This window comes from Cryptotermes secundus, unplaced genomic scaffold, assembly GCF_002891405.2.
Source record: "Cryptotermes secundus unplaced genomic scaffold, Csec_1.0 scaffold70, whole genome shotgun sequence".
In the NCBI taxonomy this organism is placed as follows: Eukaryota; Metazoa; Arthropoda; class Insecta; order Blattodea; family Kalotermitidae; genus Cryptotermes; species Cryptotermes secundus.
Genome location: NW_019734964.1, coordinates 1,218,983 through 1,241,655, shown reverse-complemented (window position 1 = coordinate 1,241,655; position 22,673 = coordinate 1,218,983). Strand labels below are relative to the sequence as shown.

General features: G+C 37.7%; 2 protein-coding genes across 9 annotated transcripts in view; one reads left to right on the top strand and one right to left on the bottom strand.

Moving 5' to 3' along the window:
* The window catches only part of LOC111869018 (myeloid leukemia factor), a 31,616-nt gene extending 28,771 nt beyond the window's left edge, over positions 1-2,845 (bottom strand). For all 3 annotated transcript variants that reach the window (XM_023860195.2, XM_023860196.2, XM_023860197.2), the window contains exon 1: positions 2,641-2,845. In XM_023860195.2, the coding sequence (XP_023715963.1) occupies positions 2,641-2,693 (53 nt within the window). In that variant the 5' untranslated portion in view covers positions 2,694-2,845. The remainder of the gene's footprint in view (positions 1-2,640) is intronic.
* A 131-nt stretch (positions 2,846-2,976) lies between these two features.
* On the top strand, positions 2,977-5,425 carry LOC111869041 (ubiA prenyltransferase domain-containing protein 1 homolog). 6 transcript variants are annotated; one of them, XM_023860234.1, is made up of 3 exons: positions 2,981-3,023; positions 3,396-3,486; positions 3,707-5,425. In XM_023860234.1, exon 3 carries the CDS (start codon positions 3,725-3,727, stop codon positions 4,688-4,690), a length of 966 nt encoding a protein of 321 aa, XP_023716002.1. In that variant the 5' UTR covers positions 2,981-3,023; positions 3,396-3,486; positions 3,707-3,724; the 3' UTR covers positions 4,691-5,425. The 6 variants fall into 6 exon arrangements, with proteins under 6 accessions (XP_023716003.1, XP_023716002.1, XP_023716001.1 ...); XM_023860233.1 differs by having other exon boundaries at positions 3,005-3,023; positions 3,393-3,486; XM_023860232.2 differs by lacking the exon at positions 2,981-3,023 and adding an exon at positions 3,026-3,115.
* Positions 5,426-22,673: the final 17,248 nt, after the last annotated feature.

Genomic DNA, 22,673 nt, shown 5'->3' with positions numbered 1-22,673 from the left:
ATGAAAGAAGATTGATTAGCAAATTGTACATGGATCAGAAAGTTAGAGTACGACTGGACAGGGGGGAGACAGGAAGTGTGCAGATTGGAAGAGGAGTTCGACAAGGATGCTGTTTATCACCAATTCTGTTCAACTTGTACAGCGAATGCCTTACCAAGGAAGCTCTGGATGGGCTCGGTGACTTCAAAGTAGGAGGGCAAATTATTCAAACTGTGAAATATGCAGATGACCTTGTGTTAATGGCTAAGGAAGAAACTGTGCTACAGGGCATGATTGATAGACTAATTGAAATTGGAAGGTGCTATGGCATGGAAATGAATGTGGAGAAAACAAAAGTAATGAAAATTTCGAGACAACCAACCCCAGTCACAATAAAGATAGACCAAAAACAAGTGGAGAATGTGAAATGTTTTAAATATTTGGGTAGCTTGTTAACAGATGATGGAAGGTGTACTAGTGAAATTAAATCCAGGATTGCCATGGCAAAAGCTGCATTTAGCAAGAAGAAGAATCTTTTTACCAGCAAATTGGACTTAAATTTGAGGAAGAAACTAGTGAAATGCTACATTTGGAGCATAGCTCTGTATGGGGCTGAAACATGGACACTTAGGGCAGTAGATCAGAAACATATGGAAAGTTTTGAAATGTGGTGTTGGAGAAGGATGGAGAAGATCAGTTGGACCAATTATGTGAGAAATGAAGATGTGTTAACTAGAGTCAGTGAGCAGAGGAATATCCTACATGAAATAAGAAAATGGAAGGCTAATTGGATTAGTCATGTTTTACCCAGAAACTGCCTTCTAAAAGAAGTTATCAAAGGAAAGATAGATGGGCGGATAAAGTGACAAGAAGACGAGGAAGAAGACGTAAGAAGATGCTGGATGATCTTGGGGACAGAAGAGGATACTGTCATTTGAAGGAGAAAGCTCTAGATCGCATTAAGTGGAGGAATTGTTTTGGAAGAGACTGTGGACCTGTCGTCTTGACAGATTACTGATGATGATGATTCAGAAAATGTCATTGATACAGTCAGACCTGGACTCAGTACTTACTTAGAAACCTCAGTCAAAATCCACAAACTGTTCAGCTGCACTATTTTTGTAGAATGAATACTCACAAAATTAATATTTACTGTTTAAAGTCCATACTTTTCAAATAAGCTCATACAGCCTATGTGCATCACGACTGTTACTATTGGTATTAGGTTGCCCAAGAAATAACAAATTTTCTGATATTCTCATAATACAATGACTAATGACACTTTTCTACAAAACTGTCTGGAAATTAATTTAGGTGCAAATAGTATGAAGCACAAACTTCGAGCAGACTGATTTTATTTAGTTTTGCACCATCTTTGTACATCTGTGTAACGATGGTCAGCATAGATTCAGTAACATATTGTCATGTGTATGACTACAGTGGGGTTTGGATTGGTAAAGGATTTGACACAGTGTGTAACTACAAATAACTTACAGTGGGGTTTGGATTCGTAAAGGATTTGACAGTGTGTAACTACAAATAACTTACAGTGGGGTTTGGATTGGTAAAGGATTTGACACAGTGTGTAACTACAAATAACTATGTCTCACTAACTTACACACCCCAACTACAGCACACATAAAGTCTTCTCAGTCTGACTCATTCCTAGAATGTTCACTGCTTCCATGCTCATGTTCTTACCGGCTGGTGACTGTCTTGCAACTAACGCATCATCAAAGTCAAAGTCACACTGCGACTGACGGTCAGTCAGTAAGTCTTGGTGTCAAACGTCATCTGGGGCTCATGACCAGATATTTATTACCGTTTTGACAGTTACGGTCTTGTTTTTGTGGGGCACCCTCTCTGACAAAAGAATGGGCCTGTCTTTTGTATATGCTACTGGCACTTGCCAGCACGGTCTTTATTGGGTCCGAGTCCCTTGGGACTCGCGATCATATTTTACTGTCTCAGATTTGAGATTTCCTTTACGTCCCCTCCTATGATTCACAGGGTCATGGTGGAAGTATTCGACACTGCCTCGACAGTTTTAATTCATCAAAGTCAAAGTGACAATGCGACTGATGGTCAGTCAGTGAATCTTGGTGTCGAGCCCAACCTGGGGCTCATGATCAAGTATGTCTGATCTGCAAATGATTTAAACCTCCGTGAGTGTTTCCACGTTTCAGCTGCATCACACTGATATTTTGTAGGAAATAAATATGCCAAGTAAATTTTCTAATCAAACGATATATTTTGTACACATACGCCTTTGAGTAAGTCTGCTCCGCATTTGAGTTAAACCTTAGAGAATGTTTCCTTGCTTTTCCGGTAATTTCTACAACCGACAAATTATAAAGTGAACGTCCAAAAATACCAAATGATATATCTTGTACACATACGCCATTGGGTTAGCCTGCTCCGCATTTGAGTTAGAGCTTAGAGAATGTTCCCTTGTCTTTCTGGTAATTTCTACAACCGACAAATTAAAAAATTATCGTCCAAAAATCATCATAGGTATAAGCGTCACATTAAAAAACAGGAATAAACATCACATTACAATAAAACACACTCGTACGTAAATCACAATTTAACTTAATGTTCAAATTCAAAGCAAAGTCATTCGAACATTTCTCCTAGTTATGCAATTTTCAGACAACTCACCCAAAAAAAGGATCATCCTCAAAATCACCCAGCAATGCGCCAAACATAGACATTATTCTTCTGAATACTAATTTTCACTATGTTCAGAATAATACTGCAAATTACAGTAGAAATCAACACCGTGAAACGTGTTACCTCCTTTGCGTCAACACCTAATACCTAGAAACTTCGCTCTTTCCCACACAACTCAATAACGCAAAATGGCGGATTCTCTCTAGGAAATTTCCAGCGTTGCCGTTTATGCTGTTTCGTATACACGTTGCCACATCTGAAAACATGGCCCACTTCGTGTGGCTTAGCAGTGATACCTGTAACACCATTCTGTTCTGTGCCTGTGCTGTAGTTAAGGAGACGTTAGTTAGAAATCCCTGACATAGGCGACGGTAGGTGACACACCTATATATCACATATATATGGCCTATATACGAGTTGTAGTGTTTGCGGGTTTAGTATTTATTTAACGGAGTATGCGAAGGTATAATATTAAATGCTGAGATTTATGCTTTGAAAGTAGAAAAGAATGCCAATACAATTTGAGTAGTTGTAAGTTGCTGGAATAATGATTTTGTACTTCACTCATATTTGTTTCACAAGTCTGAAATAAGCGAAACAAGTCAACATCGTGTCGGCTAAACCAAAATTCAGGCTAAGAATACCATTTGTTACTACCTTTGTAGTAAGTAAGAAGCGTAAGAAATACATGCGTAAGCCTAACTTCAGCAACGGGTATATTTACTGTAGCATTTTTGTAGCAGGATCGTACCAGTCGTGCGAAGGTGTTGTAATCCGCAGTGAAGGAGTTCTGGTACTTAAAAAAATCACCGCAAATTTGGGGATTTGACATAGGTAATGCAGTGATTAATATGCTGTTGTATATGAGAGTACATTGTAGGCACTTATTTTAATATTACATAAATTAGAATTAGTTGGACTGTTTTAAACATATATTTTAATATTGCATAATTTACACAAAATACTAAGCGACTCATTTTCCTGGAAAGGGTCTTGCACATTATAGTTATGTACAGGAACTTATACTTGAAGTACTCTCATTCATTTGTTAAAGGTGCCTGCTTGGAGTGCAATGGAAAACAAAGTAAATGATGTGCGGAGGGACAATACTACAGGGAATGACAAGCCAAAGGCGACGAAACTGTCTTCCTATGTCTTGGCTTTGCGACCATGGTCCCTCAGTGCATCACTCATGCCAACATTATTAGGCTCTGCCATTGCTTACAAATGTAATAATAATATAAGTGACTTCAGCTGGCTTATATTTCTGTGTACTTTATTCACTGCTGTATGTGTGCATGGTGCTGGAAACATAGTGAATACTTACTATGACTATGTAAAAGGAATAGATGGTAGAAAAAGTGATGATCGTACACTTGTGGACCACATTCTTTCCAAAGATGAAGTTGTAACACTTGGTGGCATGTTGTATGCTGCTGGCTGTGTAGGTTTCATATTTTTATTACTTATATCACCAGCCAAGTTTGAGCACCTAGTCATGGTGTATTTTGGTGGGTTGTCCAGCTCTTTTCTGTACACAGGTGGGATTGGACTGAAGTATATTGCACTAGGTGATGTATTGGTATTGATTATATTTGGACCAATATCGGTTCTTTTTGCTTTCATGTCTCAGACAGGACATATTGAATGGGCAACTATTTACTATGCCATTCCTCTAGCACTGAACACAGAGGCCATTTTGCATAGTAACAACACACGAGACATGGAGAGTGATTGTCAGGTAGGCATTGTTACACTGGCTATCCTCATTGGCCACACAGCATCACATATCCTGTATGCATTCCTCCTCTTTACACCATATATCTTTTTTGTTGGCCTTGGTGTTCGTCACACCCTTTGGTTTTTCCTTCCCCTTATCACTTTGCCTGCGGCCTTCCGCATTGAAAAGCAGTTTCGATGCTTGGATACAATTCAGGAAGTACCAAAGCAAACAGCAAAACTGAATTTGTACTTTGGCTTTCTCTATGTTCTTGCCTGCAGCCTTGCAGATACAGAACAGCTTCCATTTATTCATTGAAGTGCTAAATAAAACTGTACTGAAACTCGTGATATTTTTATTTATCCAGAAGGATAAATGTTTTAATGCAGCTTAGTATTAATGACCAACAAGGCCAGCACAAAGATTTGAAATGCACTCAGATGCATGAAATCAGTTAAAATTATATGCAGTACAGTATGTACTATTGCCCTCAACAATTCATGACAATAACAATCCTGCATCTGTTACATGCACAGTTGGGGCCATGTACTTGTAATGAGTTATGTTCTATTGAACAAGTAGAGTAAAACAAAGTAACTGTGCGTGTTGAACTATTCATGATGGTTGAAGTCAGTCACAGTTATCTTGGATAACATGTATGATATGTTAGGTCTACTTGTAAAATATTTTTTTGGACAAAAAACAGAAGTGGATCTTATGAATAGGTTATATACAGAAAATCTGCATTTAAGCCTACATGTGAATGTGACTGTTTTCTAAGAAGCATGTTATCTGTTTAGAATCACTGATTTATGTTTGTGTTGCATTTATTTTCCCTTATTTCCTGTAGATTATACATTTACATACACTATAGTATGTTTATAAGAATTGTTCATTAAATTGATGCAGACTGCTGCCAGGTCTTGACATTGTTAAGTGGGTCTTGCCTCATTTTTGAACAGGTTTACCATTCGGTGACTGTGGTATGTTTGGTATATATCCACTTTAATGTCACACTTCATAACCCAATCATCATGCATGCAAAAAAAAAAAGACATGTTCTCCGAGACACTATTTTATCCTCATAGTCTAAACCCAAAAGTGACCTTTACTACAGAAACCATATAAATAATTTCTGTATCAGGAATCTTGATAAATAGTAAGAGTGCAGAAATCAAATTGTAACCATCTTAATACATTACCTAGGGCATTACCCAGCCAAAACCCCTGTTCCCTATTAGTTTATCCATATTTGCAGCTGCCAAAATGTCAGAAATAATATGTGTGCAAGACTAAGGAGGCAGATGAGCTGCTGATTGTAGACAACAGATATTTCATCCAAAAATGAGTTTCCCAGGAATAGTTTGATGAAGACAGAGAAAACTAGAGGCTGCTTGTCAAGAAGATTATGTCAGACTCTATGATGGGAAAGTGAATGCTAAGCTGAATTGTTACTTGTTTCTGATTCAAACGCACTTAAGTGTCATTTGTATCAAGAGCTACAGTATGTTCTCATAGTAGATGTGTTCTGTTGAATCTGAATACATGTGAAAATGTATTTAGTCTTTATTGATATTCCAAATGAACTGTTTTCATTTAAAGGAAGCTTCTTAGTTCAGTATGAGCCCTTAATATGAAGCTCTGTCAAAATTTATCACCCACAATGCTCTGGTATGTTCATCTGGTTGTACAAATGAATAAAAAGGTAAAGTTATCCCTGTGCTTAAAAGCAGTTCCCACCGCAGCAGCCCGGGTTCGATCCCAGGTCTGGTCAAGTGTGATATGTGGTGGACAAAGTGGCGCTGGGGCGTTTTCTCTGAGTACTTCAGTTTCGCCTGCCAATATTCATTCCACCAAATTCTCCATCATAATCACCCAGGGCAGGCTACAGTAGGCCAATCAGTGGCCGCCATGCTGAGTGGACCCAGTTGGACTCCACCCTCCACTAAGCAAATTAAAGAAACTGGCATGAAGACGTATGGGGGAGCAGATGTATAGATCCACGTTTTCTTGAACTCTGCACTAGTTGAAGGTGAGTGGTCAGCTTCATGCTTGACTAGAAGGCCATAATTCCTGCAAAACATGCCAGAGTGTAGAGTATATGGGAAGATTGAGGATTAGCATATTTATATCAGCATGGCCACAGGATTTCAAGGTTTATTGGTTAGCCAACTTCTAGGTATCACTGATGTTTAACATTATTTTGACAGTAGATATTTTTGCTCAAATTGAGGTTTAGTAAAAAATTAGATAACTGGAATATAAGGCATGTGTTCACATGATTGAATGACTTCAGTTTCTGAATGCCAGCCTTAAACATTTTCCACAAACCACCAACCCTGCAGTAATTGACATCAATGAATATACAAGTAATAATACAAAAGCAAAAACCGACCAAAAATTTAGATGTGAACTCAAATTTTTAGAGGCCACTAACTGATCTGATTACAGTCCTGTCAGGTGTGGAAATCTCAATTGTTCTGAAAAGGGCACATAAGTAATCTTCATCAGCAGAACTTGAAAGCCTGGCAGTTGGTGACTGTTAATGTAATGTTTTATGAGCCAGAATGAAACTTTTACTTGCTTTGGCAAATGGGTTCTTGAACATTTTCTGGGCCTTGCTAATAAGACTGATTTATAGCAGAAAGTTTACACACTGCTGACATTTAAAATGTGGCAGTTGGTGGTTATTGATAGAAAAAGTGCTTACATAGTCGGCAGATATAATCATAAAAAAAAGAGGACACATGAAATGAGCAGTAGGATGTACCTATCTTAGAAAGAAAGCCATGGTTTCAAGTTTTACAAGTTGGAAACTCTCACCTTTAGCAGTTATGGTCAGAAGTGGAAGTAGATTATTGATGGGGACTCATATTTGCTCTGTTCTGATATAACTTGCATAAGTGAGAGACCTAAACTGCGAACATTTCTAATGGTTCTCTGCAGGCAAGCAGACTTGCCTACTGTGCTGACTCATATGTATTTGTAGGTCTTAATTGCACAAGGAAAATGGATTGCTGTGTCCAATGGTCAGATAAGCCAATTGAATGGAACAAAGGTCTTTACTTGCTGTTATGAGAAGGTGTGAGAGATTATGTGATGAGTGTTCAGTTGTGCTTTGTTTCTGTGAACTGCAGACTAATGCTTATAAATGTGCCAAACATAATAGGATTACCTTGGCCCAGTGAGTTCACAAAAAATGAATATTACAAAACTTTAAACTGCAGATGAAATTAACAGTTCCGTAAACTTGTAAAAGTATGAGGTAGCTATATTCAGAATTACTAGGTTTTTGGACCTAGTCCATGGTCTGGTATTCTAGAGACTAGAAAACACAATGTTTTGGAAACTGGATCTGTTTTCATCCTCAGGTGAGGTGGGGGAGAACATGTAGTGCCTGCCACTGGCACCATCTGTGGAGTAAAACCTGTACACTCAAGACTAACACTTATGGAAACCCATTGAGAATTTGTCATGTCACATAGATCTTGTTTGTGAGTTGGAAATCTCATTGCAGATGGGAAAAATGTCCAGACTGGGTTGGCTGATTGGAATACATATGGGCACATTCCCTGTATTTCTTATACTGGCTGTTACTTTCAATTTCAAAAATCATAGCTTCATCCCAGCTTACGCTATGAGCCTCTTCATAGGCATATTGGGCTAATTTTGATTTTTCTAGAAAACCTTTGAGATTGTGCCTGTGTTCATGGAGCTGCATGGCTAGAGGCCTGCCTGTATCACCAATGTAGCTTCTGTCACATTCACAGGGAATACTATAGATGCAATGTGCCGTTTCTAAGGGACCCAACAGAGAGTAGGTATCTTCCCCCTCTCACCTGAGGACAGAAACAGATCCAGTTTCTAAAATACCGGATGTTGGGTAATGTCCAAAAACCCAGTAATTCTGAGTATTATACACTGTCAGAACCCTTTAAAATCTTCAGGTAGCTATATATTTTACAGAAATCAGTTAAGTGCCTGGTAGCTATTATACTCATGTTTCTTCGAAAAATACTTAAAAGTAGAGAGGCCATTGAATATCTCATATAGAGTTATACTTCACTGTGCTTTGGTTGTGAAAATGAAACATCATGTGGAATATAACCTTATATAATCAACATAATTACAAAACAATGGTACATGTTTCATATCAGTTGTAAGGTCACAATGAGATTCATATATTTTACAGTTTCATTGTAGGGAAAATGTACTATATTTACTCATTTGTATTTTTAATATAATTTAATTTACCAGGCCCATTAACCAGTTTCTCTAACTTATAAACATTTTATATCTGAAATAAAGTCTTTCTGTAAGTAGTTACATCAACAGTCTTATGTCTATTTATTGTTCTGTGAGGGATAGAAACTTTATAATGTGTCTCCTCAGATTCCATGAGAAACTTAAGCAATCTGATATACTGTTCTGCTACAGTAACGAAGTTTGGGATAAGGTGCATAAAATTAACTAGCCTGTCCAATGAAGTTCTTACACAATTGATCCCCATTGTATTCATAATGCTTTGTTTCCAGTGGTAAGGGCATGACTGGGAATAATAATCTGATTGCAGACTAAAGACACCGCTCTGATAGAGCAAGAGTTTACAGTGGTGGTATACTGATTTGCATTCTCCATCAAGAATGCAAGAGTGTGATTTGGAATTCATTTCTAGAAAAAGAAAAAAAAAGTCCCTCAAGGACTTCTGTGTATGAAAATGTTAATTGTTAATTCTAGTCAGTTTAAGGATTCAGTTGATATAATATGCCTGTAAACAAGGACTAATTAAAGCTTCTTCATAATAAGAACGAGTTTCTATAAATGTTTCATGAAAATTAAACTTCTAGTTTTCTAGTTGTGTTTGTAAAAAAAAAGTAATGCTGTGGCATATTGCTACAAAAATACAGTTCTTTGCTTTTGAATGAGTGATGGTTTCAGTCTGTTTTTACAGTCTTGTGGAGACTGTTTACTAATTCTGTATGAACTATAGACTGAATGAGATGGTAGGAAAATGATCATGAAAGCTCAGTATTGATGGATTTGCATTATAGCACCAGTGACCTCATAGAAAGTGATACCAAGATTGTGCTTGTGGGGACTTAAAAACTACAAAATCTACTTAGAAAGGCTGATTCTTCAGCTGAGATACTATACTGAACCAAATGTTTGGGATATTGAACATCTCTCCAGAATATGTGTTTCACATGATATAAACTGAGATTCTGGTAATAAAACACAAAAATTCTATACTGTTAATAACAGTACTAGGTATTTCCATTTCCCTAAGACCAACCTTAATGTTGGCCGTTTTCCAGAAGTTTCTTAACCAAAATTAAGAATTTACTTCCCCTCCTACCTTAGCTACATGTCCAGCCCATCACAACCTAGATTTCATTACCCTAAATTGCCTGTCTGCTTTATCCCTCTTCATGTCCACATAGTTCCCTTTGCACTTTGTTCTCAGATACTTATAATTTTTTAATTTCACAACCATACAACGGAGTGGAAAAATGTTTTAAGCCTTTAGATTTTAAGGAACTGAAAGGCATTTTTTTATTATCAAAGTATGTATATGTATCCAATAATGCAATGATTTAATAGACATTAGGAATATGTTTGACACTAAAAATGTATTTCAACACTTTTTGATGTTAAAATCATTACATGTCAATATGGCATTAAAAGCACATTTCTACATATTAAAAGTGATTATCCAGTTTTCTAAAATGTCATATATTTGTTCTAATTTTCGACATGTTTCGGCGACATGGGCCATCATCAGGTAATTTCCCTTCTTTTGGAGAGACCACTGCTCTGTATACTTGTTCACTGTGCTTCCATGCATGTTAATATTTAGCACTATATGTGCTTTTAATGTCCTATTGACATGTAATGATTTTAACAACATCAAAAAGTGTTGAAATACATTTTTAGTGTGAAACATATTTTAATGCCTTTTATATTGTTGCATTATTGACGGATAGTTTGATAATAAAGGATGACACCTCAATGCAACAGGATGCTAAAATATAAAATATAATGAAAAGCTTTCATAATGACCACGGCTGAAATAATACGGTTGCTTGCTCATCTGTGGAGAATTTGTTTTGTGATTTGTATGTAGACATCCACAATAATCAGTTAAATTTGTATTGATGACCTTTGTTTCAGGATTTTTCACATTTTAAAAACAGATGCTTGCACCATCTTTCCAACTGTTCTTTCTTATGATGTGCATTATGACCAGACAAAGGTAACTCAGTCAAAATGTGTCTAAAGATATAAGAGATCAGATAACAGCCCACTTAAAAATGAATGCGACAAGTTTTGATACTTTATTTTTATTGTTTACTTTCAAGCAGAGTTAACTTCATAGGTGTCCCAATGAAGTATAAAAAGGAACTTTCATTTTGCTCCTGGTCAAAGATTTATAGATAACTGGGGTAAAATGATTATGATGATGACCATTGTCATCATTTTTCAAAGGCTTTGTGCAATGTCAAACGAATTTTCAGTTGGGTGACTAGAATTCAGGCATATTATTTCCAGTCCTGGTAATAACTGATGATTATTATGGAAAAGAAACCAAGTTACACTGAAGCGGTGGGAAATCTGAGTAAACTTAATGATGGACTCGGTAGTATGCAAGATTATGGCATCTATAGCAGCTGCAGTCAAAATATATCAGTACTTGAGGTTCAAGATTATTTTCTGCTATATGCCAAGTCTACTATTTTCTCCCCAAGTTGCCATTACTCTAGCTGAAAAATACAGCAATATTTTTAGGCTTTGGCAGTGAGTCAGTATTGATGTTGATCCTGGATTGGAGGGTTGGCACCATGTGGAAGTGTTGCCGATCTTCTGGACTGAACTGAGAAGGATGAGAACAGAGTAGAGTTACATTGGCAAGTGATCACTCAAACCTATGGGAGGGAAGCGCTAAGGCCCTGGCTCAGCCAATTTGACCAGTGCACGTGGAACTGTAAGAAAGCAACCCATTTAAAGGCTCTTGTATGTGTCCTACTGGAAGACCTGTGGGATGTTGCAGTGGGAGTGGGGCTGCATATGGGGGCGTTGTCTTAAAATTCCTGTGTTCTATTGAGTACAGATGGATAAAGAGAACTGGTGCCGGGAGAACTGTAAGAAAACAGACCATGTACACAGTATGACAGTATCCAGTGCATTAGAAATATATGCTTTAGAAGAAAGACCTCAGGGCTACAAAAATAAATGGCATAATCATATCTCAAGACTGAACTCCTCAAGACTGACCCAGAAAGTTAGGAATTAACAACTGGACAGGCAAAGTAATGTTGGATGACCAAAAAGATAATAGGAGGGCTGTCTGAGATAGTTTAATAAAAGCCTACCTTGAAGTACGTAGGTCATACCGAAAGTCATGAGCAATTTTTTTTGCATGCAACCTGGGAACAGCAGAAATTCACCAGAGACCAGCGTGCTTATGGAAGTGCATGCATGGGTGCGAGCAGTGTTCGAAGATGGGTGAAATATTTTAAAGATGGGAATACCAGCATCGAAGATGAGCCTCAGAGCGGTCGTCCTCGAACAGCCTCAACTGAACGCAACAAGGAAAGAGTGGATGAGATCATTCAAGATGACAGGCATGTGACTGTGGACACAATAGCCCAAAAACTTGGAATAGGGCACAGTGCAGTACTGGAGATGATTGAAAGCTTGGGCTATAGGAAACTTTGTGCTCTTTGGGTCCTGCAGTTATTGACTGAAGACCACAAAGGTCAGCGAAAAGCCATCACCTCAGAACTGCTGCAGAGATATCGACACGAAGGCGATGATTTTTTGCTCTGTATTGTGACAGATGACAAAAGCTGGTTTCACCATTTTGAGCCTGAAACAAAATGGCAGAGTATGGAATGGCACCATTTGCATCTCCATCAAAAAAGAAGACAAAGACAGTGCCATCAGCTGTGAATGTGATGGGCACAGTCTTCTGGGATGCAGAGGGTTTTATTCTGGCCAAATTCCTGGAACCTGGGCAAACCATCAGTGCTGCTTGTTATGTCCAGATGCACAAGCTCTGTCGTGCATTGTGCGATAAACGTCCAAGACGAAACATCATCCTGCATGACAATGCTCGCCTCACATTGGAAGCAATTGCAAAGATGGGGTGAGAAGTTCTTCCACACCCCTCCTATAGCCCTGATCTGGCACCCTCCGACTACCATCTTTTCGGATTTGTGAAGGATCAGCTGCGTGGACAATGTTTTGAGACATGGGAGGCAATTCAGAAAGCAGTGCGTCAGTGTCTTTGGATGGCTCGGACAGAATTTTACAGAAGGGGAATTTTCAAACTCCCAAAACACTGGGAGAAATATGTACAGAGAAGTGGTGATTATGTGGAAAAACAAAGAAAGTTCTGTAGATTGAGTGGTGTATTTGGTTTGTCAATAATAAAGCATGATACTTTACAAAAAATTGTTGCTCATGACTTTCAGTACAACCCTCGTAGATAATGGTGACAATGACCAGTTCTGGTAGCCCTGACTGTGCCCTAGCTCCTCTCCCCATCTCAAAGGTCCAATTACATTCCGATCCTGCTCACTTTGCCCCCAGGGATGGAGGAAGCATGTATTTCCAAACTGTCTGCAACCCGCAGTCCTCTTCAACACAGTGCCAATGTCCCAAAACAGGATCAACATGAAATATTACACTGCTAGATCATACAAAGTAACTGCTTTGGAAAAGTGACTTTTATTATGCATTATTAGAAAATGAACACACAATGGGAAGATACTGATGTGTCTGTATTTTATCTCTGAAGCTTCAAAATTTCAATGAAATTTGGTATTCGGAAGGGTGGGGGTCGTACTGAAAGTTATTAGGTATTTGTAATTTTGGTTCATATCAGTCCAACAGAACCTGTACTTTACATCAGCTCAAGTCAGACTTCTTTACAATGGCTCATAAATAAAAAATTTATACATAACAAAATATACACACAAATCTAAGATACAGAAGTTTTAGGTGGAACATAATTAGATGGAGGTAGGTGGTAGCGTAGTTGGTCGAGGCACTATGCTACAATGAGGTCACTGAATTTTTCAATCTACTTAATCCTTCCAGCTAAACTATGGCTGTGGTCCACTAAGCCTTTAACAGAAATGAGTACCACGAATCTTCCTGGGGGGTAAAGGGTAGCTGGCATGTAAGGCTGAGAACCTTACTGCCATCTGTGAGCCAAATGTCCAGGAAATGTCAGAGCCTCGACATCTCACAACCCTATGGGCCTTCACAGCCTGTTACAGGGATAGCTTTACTGTTTTTCTTTTTTTACATATTTAGTAAATAATTAATGGGTCATGGACTTCAAGAAAGCCTATGAAAGTAGTTAGGTTGATTAAGATGTGTTTAAATGAAACGTATAGTAAAGTCCATGTAGGTAAACATTTGTCTGATAAATTTCCTATCCAGAATGGTCTAAAACAAGGAGATGCTTTATCACCACTCCTTTTCAACTATGCCTTAGAATATGTAATTAGGAAGGTCCAGGGAAACCAGGTGGAACTGAAATTAAATGGGACACATCAGCTATTGGTCTACGCTGATGATGTGAATCAACTGGGTGATAACATAGATACCATAAAGAAAAACACACAAACTTTAATTGACGCAAGTAAAGAGGTTGGCCTAGAAGTAAACACAGAGAGAACTAAGTATATATTACTGTCTCATCACCAAAATGCAGGGCAAAATCATGACATAAAGATAGGAAACAGATGTTTTGAAAGTGTGGCACAGTTCAGATATTTGGGAATAATGATAACAGATCGAAACCTGATTCAGGAGGAAATTAAGAGATTGAACTCGGGTAATGCTTACTACCATTCAGTCCAGAACCTTTTGTCTTCTTGTCTGCTGTCCAAAATTAGAATATACAAAACTATAATTTTGCCTGTGGTTCTGTATGGGTGTGAAACTTGGTCTCTGACATTAAGGGAGGAACATAGACTGAGGGTGTTTGAGAACAGGGTGCTGAGGAGAATATTTGGACCGAAGAGAGATGAAGTGACAGGAGGTTGGAGAAACTGCATAATGAGCAGCTTCATAAATTGTACTCTTCTCCAAGTATAACTAGAATAATCAAGTCAAGGAGGATGAGGTGGGCAGGGCATATAGCACGAATGGGCAAGACCAGGAATGCATATAGGATATTGGTGGGAAAGCCAGAAGGAAAGAGACTGCTGGGAAGACCTAGGCGTAGGTGGGTGGATAATATTAGAATGGATCTTAAGAGAGATAGGATAGGATGATATGGATTGGATTGATCGGACTCAGGATAGGGACCAGTGGAGGACTCTTGTGAAGACAGTAATGAACCTTCGGGTTCCATAAAATGCTGGGAAATTCTTGAGTAGCTGCAGAATTGGTGGCTCATCCAGAAAGGTTCAGCTCCATGAGTAAGTAAGTAAGTAAATATTTAATGACATAATAAGGACAAGTTGTTTTTGTTCCACATCCTACAGTAATCTGACTAACTTTGGAATGCAATGTAATGTAAATGTAAAAGATTCATAATTCGTACATCCTAAAAGAAAGACAAGCGTTGCAACATTTGTAAGATTTAAGGTTCTCGCAGTAGTGAGCATTAGGCTGAAAGTTTTCCAGGATGATATGCCATTTATTAAACATATATGCATTGACCCTATATATCAAAGTACATGGAGCCACATCCCAGAAGTCTGTACTGTTATAAGCTCTCACATTTAATTTCGAAAGGAAACTACCAGCCACTACGACCTTTTGAGAATTTCAGTCTCAGCTTTAGAGTATTTTTGTACTGATACAAGCCTTATGTATTTACCCTATCAGTTACACAACAGTCCTGCTATAACACTTTCCATGTCATAAGATTGCATTTTTGTGACTGCTTGTAATGTTATAAAGTCGTATCAAAATCTGGGGCCCAAGATGACTCTACTGATATGTTATGTCACACACTATGTTATAGCAGAGCCCCAGTTTATATTACAGGTTAAAAGCAGATTATGTTCAAAGCTTCAGGGTTACTTGCCACAAATTATTCATTCACATTTGAGAAAGGGGCACTCATATAAATACAAACTTATAAGTTAACCACTGTATGGCACAAAGGTTTTTATATATAAAAAAGAAAATAAGAAGAAATAACTACAACAAATGCAAAAAACATACTAAAGAATTACATAATTTTTTAAACTGAGCAAAATTAGTACAGATGGCAATCATATTCATAAGGTCAAACAGAACAAGTATGACCTGATGTAACAATCTTTTTCATATTGAATATAACATGTTTCAGGCTTTAACATGGGCTCTATAACGCTCTGATTGTAAATTTTATAAGGACATTAAACCTTGTCCCACTGTTAGAAGGCAATACCATTCTGTTCTCTATTGCATATACCAGTACTATTTACATATGAGAAATTATGCAAGCATTCTCTCTTTCACACACACACACAGAGAAGAAAAAAACATATTCCTGGTTTTCTGAAATCTTCAGTCATAAGTAATCTGAAACCATCATACATTAATGCAATAATTTTTGATAAACATGTATGCTCAATGTAGTTCAGTATCACAGTACTGTAGTTATCAGATCTGAAACTTGTCTTTATCATCATTATATTGTATTCCTGATTATTATAAATGCTTCCAGATGAATCACTTATCTGCCAGATTTTGCTCCCATTTTAAGCAGTTATAATAAAATGAGATGCAAGTTACCATCCAATTATATCTTGTATACTGCCTAAGCAGCCTGTGACACACAGTCTACACAGAGAATGGACAAGATATACTTCAATTGTAACTTGCGTTTGATTTTATACAGGCAGCATATCAGGAAAAAGACTGCCTCTGTGGTCTAGTGGTCAGAGTTCCTGGCTACAGATCCAGAGGTCCAGGTACAATTCCTGGCACTAGCAGATTTTCTGAGAAGTAGTGGGTCTGGAACAGGGTCCACTCAGCCTCATGAGGATAACTGAGGAGCTATTTCAAGGAAATAGCAGCTCTGGTCTAGAAACTAAAAATTAACGACCGTGGGGATTCGTTGCGCTGACAACGTAATACCCTCTATCCACTAAAGTTGGCACAAATTTCACTGACAAGCGGTGGTTGCTCGGTCAGTATTGGCCACTTGTGGACTAAAACCACGGAGTTTGTTTAGTATATCAGCAAATTAATCCCATCAAAATAGTTATAAATTTTATGGGATCTTGAAGGCATATATAATGTCATTTGTATTAGTGATAAGATATTGCTGTAGCTACCACTTGTTTAAGAGAAAATTGTTATTGTATTATTGTGATAAAAAACTACAGACAAAGAGGTCATATTAATACTCCCCCCCATTTAATATAAATGACATAAGTAACAGACCTCAGCATAGTATTAAATTTTACAGCATGACAGCCTGTTGTTAATGGTCCATTTTACCAAGAACAGTGTTTGAAATATTCCTAAAGCAGCATACTCTCTTAAGTAAAGGTAAAAGTGTGGAGGCCTCATGCCTGCCCATGCTGGGAGTCATTGAAGTAGCACTGTGGCAGAGCAGGAAGATCTTACTCCAGTAATTAAATATTTTGTTCAAAAGAAACATGTAACAAACAAAATCTGAGGCAATTATCTTGAAACAAACAGGACACTAAAAAGAAATTAATCATTGCTAATCCAAATGTACATCATACAATCACTGATCTTGTGACAGGTGATCCCACCGTTTACTTAAACTGCTTCATAGAGAGAAGCACAGTAAGTACTACTCCCTTTAAGAAAGGTTATGGACATGAATTGTGGTCATACCAGTGCAGGAATAAAATTTATGTTGTATCTGTTTACCTTATTCACCCTTCTATGTCCCTTGTAAGTAGCTTCTTGTGTTTACATTTTATGGTCTCCCTTACATGGAAAGTAATTTATGTTAAATATGATGAACACCTGTTGAAAACTCCGGTCTTATTTCCTGAGTTATAGCAAGCTTTCATTTTGATTACAACAGGTTAAAAAACCCACGTTACTCAAGTCATGTAAAAAAAGAATAATTTCAGCTAATGCTTTCTTTATAGAATTGTGGGGACATCCCACATTATCATGCATTTCTGCAATGCTTGCTCTTCACATCACTTTTCACCATCATGCACGCTAACCAATCAGATTGCTTCAAATGTTCGCATTTATACAGCGCTTCTTGCTAGCCCGCATCTACATCATTATGTGCGCTAGCCAATCAGCGCTCAGCAAATTTTCGCTCCACCATCACGCGGTGTCTAAAAAGGAGCAGCTCCAATGCCGCATCATCAGTTTGACTTCAGTCTACGATCAAGCCACACTCAAGGAACATCAGCCAGCAGGCTTCGTTGCCAGCGCTCGGTCTTCGGAGGCATCGGCAGGCTGCGCCAGGCACAACTGCCTCGGCCCTCCGGCTCTCTCACACCCGACTCACTGGGGCACCTCGCCTGGACTCGCCGGTTGTCGTGTCCCTGTCCGACCCACTGGGCTTCTGGCGTAGCCACTGCCTCATCACTCCTACGACCGCGCTCAACGACCAGCCTTTCCCAGCAGCCACCACGCTGTGATCAAGCAACCTCCACCATCTGCCGCACCGCGATCAAGCACGGCCAGTCCACTCACCGCAACTAACCTCTCCCTACCGGCGTGCACCGCGCTACCTAACCGATCAAACATCTCAGCAACCACGGTCCTTTTCAGGACCAACAAACTGTTCTGAAGAAGTGGGTTGTCATTGGAGTAATGACAAAACTACATAAAACCCCACAGAATGAACGGTGCATCTGCTGTAAAATGTCAAGGAGGTTAAGAACACTTTTTTCAGTTTTTCTGACATAAATAAACCTTCAAAATATTTTGGAAAATATAAAACAAAAATGAATATAATATAATACAAGATATTTCTCTTTTACTTTTGTACAAAAAAAAAATAATTTCCAATGCACACCAGAGAGTGAAATGTCTTGTCATCAACATATATTTATTAGTCAGTCTGATTAATTGCCAGCTATTTTGTTTTGTCAGTTGATCAAGCATAACACATGACATATTATGCACTTAACAAACCTTGGGCTGTTCTTGATAATGCAATGCTAAAAGCACATGCTTAATATTTCAATTATTACAATTTAACTTATAACTCTGGAGTATCAAAATTATCCATGAAATTTTACCCATATTTCCGAAGTAGAAATCATTCTGAACTAGTATTTTTTCAGGCTCAGGCTTCAAATGAAATATTTATTATTAATGTAAAATTAATTTGTTAGAGGAGGAAATATTTGTGAATACTGATTATCAATGACAAAAATTACATTTTTTTATCAGTTGACAGTCCTTTATATAAACAGAGCTGAAACTACTAAAAACATATATCATATTTAATGTTAATCAGTGATATACTATTTTTAATACTAATTGAATATCATCAACTGATTATAACAATTTCTTCAGAAAAAAATTTTTCTTGGCTATTTAAAAATATGTCAATGTTTTGCTATATCACCACACAACTCTAAGAGTACTTGTGCTTGATAATAACATAAGATATAATGAGCAGATGTTGCCAAAAATTTAAATAAATAACTTATGTTGTGTAACTAAAAGAGTGTTCAAATTAAAGCCTCAAATACGTTGTGCGTTCAAGTTCTAAGGTCTCCGATTTTTTTTCTCACACAATAATCATACAAGAAATTTGAAACTTCTGTCACTTTTCAACGTAATCTCCCTGCAGCCATACACATTTTTCACGTCGACGCCATGATTCCATGGCCGCTGCGAACGCTTCTGTAGGAGTCTGTTTTGACCACTGGAAAATTGCTGATGCAATAGTGGATTGAAAAACGGCATCCATGTCNCTCGACCATGTTGTCAGACCGGCTGGTGCGAGGCCGAGATTGTTTTGGTTCGTTGTCACACGACGTTCGGCCTTCTTTGAACTGTCGCGCCCATGAACGCACATTTTTCACATTCATGACACCATCACCACATGTCTCACTCAACTGGCGATGAATTTCAATGGGTGTCGCACTATGCAAGTGGAGAAAACGAATGATTACTCGGTGTTCTTGTAACGAAAACGTCGCCATTTTAAGTATCAAAAACACTCCTCACACTCGCCGCTACCACTAGAGTTCTGTGTGCCGTAGAGGTCTGCCATCTCTGTCACGCATTCACAAAGAGTGCACACGTATTTTAAACAAAACCGCATGTGTCTATCTGCTCCCAGTCCTGAGAAAAAAAATCGGAGACCTTAGAACTTGAATGCCCCTCGTACAAATCACTTTCATGCACTCTTCAGTGCATGATCACTGTCATATTAATTGGCTGCCTGAATCCCAGAGGAGTTTACTGTCAATTTTAAGTTTCATCAAAGTCTTGCATGAATATAAAGAATGAACAGATAAATTAATATTTGTGAGCTGTCTAGACAATATAGGAGCCTTGACATCTCACAACCTTATGGGCCTCCATGGCCTGTTACAGGGATAGCTTTACCTTTTTTATGACCAATATGGAAACTCAACAATTCTATAATTACCAAGAAAAAGTACATAAGCCTGCTAAATTGCAAAACGTTTCCTGGAGTTTGGAACTGATGAATGTGATGTTTTCAGTTGACTCATACAATAGAGGTATCTATTACATAACTACTACCTAACATATAATTCACAGGTCAATTACAAAAAGGGAACCCAGAAAAAGGAGTTATGTATTTTACTTTCCACCAGGATTACTGCTGGTCTTTTTGATATCTTGGAATTCTAGAAGAACAGAAAGTATGAGCATTTACATCATAACTCTTATTACTGTATTTTATCACAAAAAGTTCACAGATTTTCATAACATAGTAGGGTAGTCACTTTCACAAAATATGAGACTCCATCACTCATTGAAAAAGCAGTCTTCTGGGATTTGGCACCGTGTATATGTGGTGTTAACCGACGTTTCGGAGGAACGTATCGCCCCCATCTTCAGGGTAGAAGAAAAAGTATAAGAATTCTGCAAGCGACAACACCGTGAGAAACGGTAAAGCAGACTCACTCATTACTCGATCATTCTGGAATTTCAGATCATTATTGCAACAACTTATAGCTAATCTTAAATAATTTCTAGTAGTTCTTTACAATACTTTCTGGTAATTAAAACCCTACATTAACATATTACTAACACTCAAACAAACAAAAAAATAAACTCCGTGGTTTTAGTCCGCAAGCGAACTATACCGACCGAGCGACCACCGCTTATCGGTGAAGTTAGTGCCAACTTTAGTGGATAGAGGGTGTCTCTTCTAATTAAAGTCTCATCCTGTTTAGCATAACACATTGCTATCTGGACTATACCTGATCAGCATTTGTAACACTGAGACATTCAAGCATTTTGAAAATAATAATAATAATTATAAAGAAACATTTGCTCAATGCCTAATATTTTTTTTGAAAGAATGAAAATGAATTTCTCAATAATGTAGTCTATATACAATCCAATTGATCCACATTAAAAAAAAATGCCAGAGTGGCTCTCTACCTTTATGCATGTGTTCAGAAAACCTGTAAGTTTTGTGTTCCCTACTATAGTAAATCCTGGAAAGATTGTAGCTTTAGGAGACGTGTGTCTTACAGCTGGGATCCCATGAAATCCAAGGGTCACATAAGCATCCCTCAAGGAATCTACATAATTCTACAAAAAAGTTAATATCAGAATTAACTTAAACTTAATGTAATAAACTATTAATTCATTATCATATTTACATACTGGACCTAATTAATTTATTATGGCAGCAACTTATTATATATTAGTATCTTCCTTTTTGCTTTTATTTCATTATCTATATTTGCTTCCAAATCAGCTACAACAGCTCAATTAGCAAAGTGATGGGCTTGTATAGTCAATTTCTGGTAGGAGTCAATTGTTCTCTTTCTCACCATATCCAGAAGAGCTCAGATTACAACCCAGCTTCCCATCCTGTAGATAGCAGTGTCTCTTTCTTCAGGGTAAAGCAGGTTCACCTCTTTCTACAGCTCATGTCTAGAATACTCAGAGCTTTCAACTCCATGCCATTTATATGCTTAGGCACAGGAGGCAACTTTAATTACCAACAACAGTGTATAATATATTCTACATCAATAGGGGTTGGGGCAGTAAATAGAGGAAGGAGAAGACTACTATTACTGGAAGATTAAGAATAAAGTAAGGTGATCATGTGAGGTGAAATATGAAAAAGATATGGTTAAAGAGACAGGAAAAATAATGGGAAACAAAAATAAAATTAAATGTGTTTTGTAAATCAAATACAAAAAACATAAACCAACAATAAATATGAACCAGCACAGTGCCTTCGAATCATCAATAAGAATTATAATTGTTTCAGAACTCTTAAAGTGTTACATTGTATTCCCAAAATGCATAATATTTTTACTTTTTCAGAGGAAGCAACCAAATGTGGCAAGTAGAAAAATCTACACAGAATCTGGTGAGTTTTTAGAATTTATGTTCTTGGCATGGGAGGTTAGTGACACCAAATTTCTGCAGCACTAATAAGACGGCATGAATTTAATCGTAGAAGGCTCATGTTCGCTTCGATGATTCATTTGCCAATTTGGTATATGACTTTCTATCACTTATTTAATGTCAAGCTTATCCTTTCATACCCTGTAGAAGTTCATATTTTTTAATTCTTATTTTATTAAGTATCTGTTCCTATCTTGTCTTAATTTGATGGGATGCCTTACAATATTTTTAATTTCTAGAAGCTGCAATCCCATGTGGTCACTTACTGAATTACATCTAATACAGTTCTCTCATGTTGCTACTTTCTTGATCTACAATTCCAAGCAACTCCCACATGAGCTAACTTGTTTTAGCTTCTTGCGGTGGGGTGAGACTGAGTCCATTTGGCACGGTGACCACTAATTGGCCTATTCTACCAGCCCCAGATGATAATGATGATGGGTTCTACAGTTTTGTCGAAGGTGAGATTGATCTGCAATTGATATTCTTTTCTGATGAAGTGTGGCTTCACTTCCAGGGGTACATAAATATGCAAAACTATGTATAATGATGCAGTGTTGTCAAGTCAGTAAGGAGTGGATATACATCCCACATATTTCCCCAGTTTGAGGCCATTTTTAATGTACTGCATAAAAACTAGAAAGACAGGCTAGACAAGAATGCTCATGTGATAAGAGTTTATAATACTGAAAATTGTTTCCACACTTGATACACACAAATTCCAAGGCGATTCTGCTGTATCACAAAAATAGAGAACCACAAA